This window comes from Bison bison, unplaced genomic scaffold, assembly GCF_000754665.1.
Source record: "Bison bison bison isolate TAMUID 2011002044 unplaced genomic scaffold, Bison_UMD1.0 scf7180017864286, whole genome shotgun sequence".
Lineage (NCBI taxonomy): Eukaryota > Metazoa > Chordata > Mammalia > Artiodactyla > Bovidae > Bison > Bison bison.
The window spans coordinates 2,172,321-2,179,999 of NW_011494858.1; the positions used below are offsets into that span (position 1 = coordinate 2,172,321).

General features: G+C 42.7%; 1 protein-coding gene across 1 annotated transcript in view; it reads right to left on the reverse strand.

Moving 5' to 3' along the window:
- The window catches only part of LOC104995770 (chromosome unknown open reading frame, human C18orf21), an 8,285-nt gene extending 1,152 nt beyond the window's left edge, over window positions 1–7,133 (reverse strand). The window contains exons 1-4 of the mRNA XM_010849754.1: window positions 6,966–7,133; window positions 6,861–6,883; window positions 3,550–3,749; window positions 2,023–2,219 (exon numbers count right to left, since the gene is read on the reverse strand). Coding sequence (XP_010848056.1) covers window positions 2,023–2,219; window positions 3,550–3,749; window positions 6,861–6,883; window positions 6,966–7,042 — 497 coding nt within the window. The 5' untranslated portion in view covers window positions 7,043–7,133. The remainder of the gene's footprint in view (window positions 1–2,022; window positions 2,220–3,549; window positions 3,750–6,860; window positions 6,884–6,965) is intronic.
- Between the last annotated feature and the right edge of the window lie 546 nt (window positions 7,134–7,679).

Consider the following 7,679-nt stretch of genomic DNA (forward strand, 5'->3'; position numbering starts at 1 on the left):
AAAAGCAGAGACATCACTTTGCCAACAAAGGTCCATCTAGTCAAGGCTATGGTTTTCCCAGTGGTCATGTATGGATGCGGAGAAGGCAATGGCACCCCACTCCAGTACTCTTGCCTGGAAAATCCCATGGACGGAGGAGCCTGGCGGGCCGCTGTCTATGGGGTCGCACAGAGTCAGACACGACTGAAGCGACTTAGCAGCAATAGCAGCAGCAGCATGTATGGATGTGAGAGTTGGACTGTGAAGAAAGCTGAGCGCTGAAGAATTGATGCTTTTGAACTGTGGTGTTGGAGAAGACTCTTGAGAGTTCCGTGGACTGCAAGGAGATCCAACCAGTCCATTCTAAAGGAGATCAGTCCTGGGTGTTCTTTGGAAGGAACGATGCTAAAGCTGAAACTCCAGTACTTTGGCCACCTCATGCAAAGAGTTGACTCATTGGAAAAGACTCTGATGCTGGGAGGGATTGGGGGCAGGAGGAGAAGGGGACGACAGAGGATGAGATGGCTAGATGGCATCACCGACTCGATGGACGTTGAGTTTGCGTGAACTCCGGGAGTTGGTGATGGACAGGGAGGCCTGGCGTGCTTCGATTCATGGGGTCGCAAAGAGTTGGACACGACTGAGCAACTGAACTGAACTGAACTGTATATTCCAGTGCTTTTTAACAGAACCAAGCACAGAGGGTGCTCTCTATAAATATCCACTGAATAAACGATTCCCCATCTGGTATGTGTGTATTTATGCCTCCTTCCACTTCATTCTCGCCAACTGTGTTCAACCCCCAAACAATATTTGGGGTTTGTCAATCTCATCCCTTTTCTGACTCCCCAACCATGATAAACATGATACAACTTTCTCTTTCCTGCATATACCTAACAAGCAGTCTGGCCTAAATGCAAGTGAATTATTTTAAATATTCCAAATTTTCTTTTATCTGCATATATCCTGTAAGTAGAAACTTTCACGATGAATTCCTATCATATCAAACACCCAAATAATCAGGAATACAGAGAAAACTAACTTGAAATTTTAAATGTCAATCCTCATATAAAAACCTCAATAAGCAGAAATAATCTAGTCTTTGCTGAATTTTGTTATTTAATTTCAAGAAGCTACCAGACTCTTTTGTAACAAAAATGTTTAAAAATTCCTTTCACAGTTACTACAGAGTTAAATTTGTTAATGAGCATAATAAACAGAGTATTGAGGATTACTGAAAATAAAACATGTACCCAGTCACATAGTTAACTTCACATCATTTCACAAATCCCTATTCTGTTGAGTTTCTGACAGGGGAAACCGCAAAAAATAAAGGTTTAGAGCAGGAAAGTCAACCCTGACTGGTTGTCTTGGTGACACAAAGGATGAATTAAGGCAAGTGATAGGCAGACAGATTGGTGCCAGCTAGTGGGGGCTGGAAACCCATGCCAGTGTCTTTCCTATGTACAGAGTGAGGTATCCCAGGCTTCTAATCAGAACTGTGTTTTTTATTTTTTTTTTTCTGTGTTTTTTAATAAATATTGGACTAGAAGGGTTTGAAACTAGAAGCAGGAAGACTCAGGGAATTATTGTAGTAATCCTGGCAAAGGATGAATAATGACCTGAACAGACAGCAGCAGCGTGGAGAAAAAGGAGAGGACAGTTGCAAACACCTTGGAGGCAGGATGGATAGAAACTGGTGACTAACTGGGCCAGGACAGAGGCAGCAGGACTGTCAACTACACCGACCATGTCATGTCAGACTGTCTAGAAGGGCATGTTCATTTATAGATTAAGGAAGCTTAGGAGGATGGGCAGGTTTGAGTGGTTACCTCTGGGACATGCAGGAGTGGGAAGTGGATATATTTAAAGGCAGTTGGGAACGGGCCCAGGGAGAGGTTGGATGTAGAGGAACACACCTGAAGTCAGTGCAGTGATGACTTCCTCAACTGCATGGCAATTTCAGGGAGTGTTTATTAAACAGAGGAGTTAGAACTCAGGGGTTAGCAATGGCCATTTATATAGCTTAATGGATTAACATACCTGAAAATCAATGCTGGGCTCTTGCCTTTGGAACCAGACATGTGATTTAGGTTTGCAGAACTTGGAGTCTTTCTCTCTGGTGTCTTTAGGCTGAGTTTACTCGTAGGAGTGGTAGGATTGCTCTTCAGTGCTGACAGAAAGCTTCTGCTTTTTCCATGATGTTTAACTGTTCTGTTGCATGTTTTACAAGTAATCAACTGCCACAAAAAGAAGAAACAGTGAGTCTTATTTCTCCTTATAATTTAATCCAATAAACTGTATATTCATTAAATTCTTATATGTAAGACACCTTTTAATATCTGGGCATTTATACCTTTACAACATTTTATAACTTTTTTTTTTTCCCCAGAAAAATTTCAAGCCTTTTCCCAATAAAATATGGCAAAACATCACTGAAAATAATTGACTCCTTCAGACCCTTAGTGAATCTATATATAAATACAAGTCTAAAGTAATTTATAAAACCAGGCATATGAATTCTCACATTCTCATCCTTCTTCACTTCATTAGGAATAGAGGTTGACTTTCTTTTCAGGATTCATTGTTCAAGACATGGTCCATTTTATAGCTAAATGCTCTTCTTCTACCCATCTGACTCACAAGGCACCAGATTCGGCCCAGGCCTCAACAAAATTAACAAACTAGTTTACGAGAAGTACTCTGATGTTCATAAGCAGGTAAAAATGCATTCACAAAGGTTTAAGTTGCTTTATGAAAATGCACTTACCTGTCCAACAACGGTAAACTCCTAAATATGGCAGTTCCAATCCAAGTTGTTACTGACTGTAGTCTGAGGCCAGACCTAATCTGTCATAGTGTCCACCGTGCCCAGCACAGTGCCTAGTAATAACCAGGCACTGGAATAGTTGGTAAACTGGAATAGTTGGTAAATGTTTAACACAGAACATGCACATAAAGTGTATCTAATACTGGTCGCTACATGGTAAACCATAAGTAATTTAATTTGGTTGTTTTATTCCACTTTACATCTCCAATATATAACACTGTTTGGCCTAATGTAAGATTCTCAATAAATGTTTGATGAATGAACGTAAGACACACTTATCTTTGTTGGATATAAATACATACTGTGACATGGAGGGGGTGACTGAAGAAATGACACTGGTACCTAATACTTTACGCTCTTTCCTTATGTATGCCTAATACAGTTTACTGTGTCTGAAGAAAAGGACCATTAGCTGAAAATATTTAGTGATAAATGCAGTTCGGATGACTTCACACTGGTGAGCTCAAGAAATCCTCAAATTTGTGAAAATAATTGTGCTCAACGGTAAGATCTGGGCATTGAGAGTTCATGATGTCTGGTTTTAGGTAACACTGAAAAACAAAACTAAGCTGCACTCTTGATGAAACAGTAATCACTAGAAAAAAAATCTTATGTATATATTTTGACAATCTAAATATACTATTACAAACCTCTGAGTTATATTCAGGCTAATTCTTAACCTTATCGTTAAGTGAAAGAAAACTCTAGTTTATTTATACAGAATGGAATTGAAATCTTACCAGCACACTTTTGGAGTCTTTGTACTTTTTCAGAATTTTTGCTTCTTTAAAACTGAGTGTATAATTTCTTGCTTCTCGATTCAGAAGTTTCTGTATTTTGGGTGTCAGTTTGGGCTTGGGTTTGAGGCGCACTCGAGATTTATCCTGAACAAGCAACTGGCAACAGTATGGACATGTTCCTTCAAAAGTGCTTTTATCATCTAAAATTATACAAGTAAAACCCAAAAGTCAGCAAATCAGAGTATTCTGTTACCACAAACTATCAATATTATAGATGCAAGAGAGTATATTATTTAATATGAGCAAATACAAATTTTCCTTAAGCAAAACTCAAAATATAAGAATCTACAAAGATAAATTGGCAATAATTTATTTTACAAAACACTATAGTTCTTATCGAGTCACTCTTTTTAGCAACAGATAGGTTAAGTCCCCACCCTTTTTCACATCATGCAAAATGCCAGGCTGGATAAAGTACAAGCTGGAGTCAAGATTGCCAGGAGAAATATCAATAACCTCAGTTATGCAGATGATACCACCTTTATGGCAAAAAGCAAACAAGAACTAAAGAGTCTCTTGATGAAAGAAGAGAGTGAGAAAGCTGGCTTAAAACTCAACATTCAGAAAACTACGATCATGGCATCCAGCCCCATCACTTCATGGTAAATAGATGGGGAAACAGTGACAGACTTTATTTTTTGAGGCTCTAAAATCACTGCAAATGGTGACTGCAGCCATGAAATTAAAAGATGCTTGCTCCTTGGAAGAAAATCTGACCAACCTAGACAGCATATTAAAAAGCAGACGTTACTTTGCCAACAGAGGTCCGTCTGGTATTTCCAGTAGTCATGTATGGATATGAGAGTTGGACTATAAAGAAAGCTGAGTGTCGAAGAATTGATACTTTTGAACTATAGTGTTGGAGAAGACTCCTGAGAGTCCCTTGGACTGCAAGGAGATTAAACCAGTCAATCGTAAAGGAAATCAATCATGAATATTCACTGAAAAGACTGATGCTGAAGCTGAAACTCCAAAACTTTGGCCACCTGATGTAAAGAACTGACTCATTTGAAAAGACCCTGATGCTGATGTGAAAGTAATTGTACTCAGCAGTAAGATGTGAAGAGGAAAGAAGGGGACAACAAAGAATGAGATGATTGGATGGCATCACTGACTCAATGGACATGAGTTTGAGCAAGCTCCGGGAGCTGGTGATGGACAGGGAAGCCTGGTGTGCTGCAGTCCATGGGGTTGCAGAGTCAGACACAACTGAGCGGCTGAACTGAGCCACGCTTTACTCTTTGTTCATTATTGCTACCAAGTAAAAAAAGGCTGTAAGTCTCACAAATTTTACAAACACATTTATCATGAAATAACAATATTGGGACTTTTCTTTTTTAAACAATCAGCACACTTTTGTGAGCTGGGTGTTGTCTGCAGTACAAGGTTAACGGGACAACAGACTTGCCCCAGGCCCTTTATGCAATCAAGAAAGCATTCACTGACCATCTACCATGCTAGGCTGGAGACATAAATATGGAAGCAAAGGAGTTGCTATCTTTATAGAATTCATGTTCTTGGGGAGCCCTAGGGAAATGAAGGTAAGACTGGTAAGAACTGTAACAGAGTATGATTAAAATGCCCTGAAAATTATTAAACTCTATATAGACTAGCTAGAAACATTTCAAAGAGGCTTGACAAAGGTCATTGTAGATGACTATAAACTCTTACCTGTATTTGGAAAAGGCATCTAATATTGGTAAAGGGCTTTTTGGGTACAAGTACAGTGAAAAAGCAAGCATGGTTATTTAGGGAAAGATGAAGTGTGAAGGTGATGTTGCTGAAAAGGAAGGTGGGCACACCATCTGTATAAATATTTAAGGGTAAGTCCTGTGTTAAGTGCTAGGAATAGCACTATTGAAAAGCTAAGGACCATGCTTGTAACTTAGCTCTGAAAAGTGTAAAATTCATTCACACTGAGAGACTGTTACGTGCCAAGCACTGGTTGTGGGAGATACCAAGTTGAACAGAGCACAATTCATGGAGAGAAACAATGTACACAATGCCAAATGTTAAGTGCTGGGGAGAAAAAAGAAAGACTGGAAAGGAGAATGTGGATTGCTGATATAGCTGCTATTTTCTTAAATAGGGAAGGCTTCGTGGGGTGACATTTTCAAGAGACCAGAAGGAAATGAGGAAGGAATCCAAGTAGGTAAGGTAAGACTTAGGTGAGGTAAGACTTCCAGGTACTGGAAGGGCAGTTGCAAAGGCCATGACACAACATGGGGCCTGACAGTGGTTGAAGTTTAGTGAAAAAAAGGGAGAGCAGCTCAAAGAGGTAATGCAGACCTATGACATTGGTACACCTGTGGGCTCATAAAGATCTTCACTTTTACTGAGGTGGACAGTCATTTCAGAATTTGTAGCAGAGAACTGACATGAATCTAGCTTAGGTTTCTGTTAGGCTCACATTGACTGCTGGATTGAGCCTGGACTGTAGAGATGCATGGGAGCTGTTGGCAATAATCCAGGAGAGAAACTGATGGCTTGGACAGGGTGGTAAGAGGGATGTGGAAAGAGGTGGCTAGATGTTGGATACATTTTAAAGCCAACAGGATTTGCTGGCATATTGTCCTGGGGAGGAAGGCTGTTAGTGAGACAAGAGTGACTCCTAGGTTTTTGGGCTGAATGAATCTTAAGGATGGGGTTACTGGTTACTAAAATGGGAAGAACTGGGGAAGGGGGGTTGTCGTGTTGGGGGATAAAGTTCGAGTTTTCGCCTAATGTGACATTCAAAAAAAGTTGTCAAGGCATCTGGATGAGTCTAGGATTCAGAGGAGTAGTCTGAACTGGGATATAAGTTTGGAAGTCCTCAGTATGAAGAATTTAAAACCCGTAAGACTGCATGAAAAACTGTCATAAAGGAATTGGGCGTAGGTAGAAAAGACGTCCAAGGGCTGAGTCCTGGGACACTCCATCATTTGGAGGGTGGCGAAGGAGGCGCCAATAAAGCAGATCAAGAAGTACTGGCTAAAGAGGCAGGAGTTGAACTCGGTGATGATCTGAAAGCCAAGTGAAGAAACTATTTCGAGTAGATTGATCAATTGTGTCAAATGCCAATAAAAGGTCAGGCAAGGTAAGGCAGGTTAAGGCATTTTTTTTTTTTTTTTACGGAACTGAGAAGCCTCTGGAGGGGGGTTTATAATGGCTGTGGGTCTATCAGATTTCTCTGGATCATCTGGTTCGTTGTGCGGAAGGGAGGGAGCGGAGCCACTAGAGCCCGACCCACAACCAACGGGCGTCCTCCTTACCGTGTGACGAACTGTAGGCCCAGCTGCAAAAGAGAGAGACACTCGTAAGGGACGGGACACACCCGCCTGCCGCTCGCCTCCCGCTTCCCCTCCCTCCTCTCTTACAGAAGGTAGCGGGCCTGGCCCGGGCAGCTATCTTGTAGTTTCCACGCCGCGGCCTCAAGATAGTGCTTCTGCCTCATCCCCGCCGATATCCCACGCCGCAAAGACCCGGTTGCAAAAAGGAGACTCCGGAAGCCGGTTTCCTAAAGCGGCGTACTTTGACGTCCGGTTCCTACCGTCCTCCGGAGCCAGGCACCCTCGGCTGAAGGGTTCCGGCCCCTCCGCGTCCGGGCGGGGTTCCAGGGGCCGACCCTTCCGCCGCCGTTGGCTCCGCCCCTGGGTTCCGCCTGGTCCCCGCGGGCTGGGAGTCAAGTGAAAGTGTTAATCGCTCAGTCGCGTCCCACTCTTTGAAAGACTATGGACAGTAGCCCACCAGGCTCCTCTGTCCATGCAATGGGTTGCCATTCCCTTCTCCAGGGGATCTTCCCGACACAGGGATCGAACCTGAGTCTCCTGAATTGCAGGCAGATTTTTCAGTCTGAGGATCACATCACAGGGGAGCCTGAGCGGAGTAGCTTGACTGGGCTGGGTTGGCAGTGTCGGGAGCTGAGGATGCGCCCGCCTCCAGCACCGTCGCCTCTAGACTTGGGAGCCCGGATCCTGACCTGGGCCGCGGCGGGCGGACGCGGGGCCAACAAGGGGAACGCTGGGGTCTCCAGTTCAGCCTGCTCTTGGCAGGGGCGCTAACGAGCTTATCTTTATTATTATTTTTTCTGT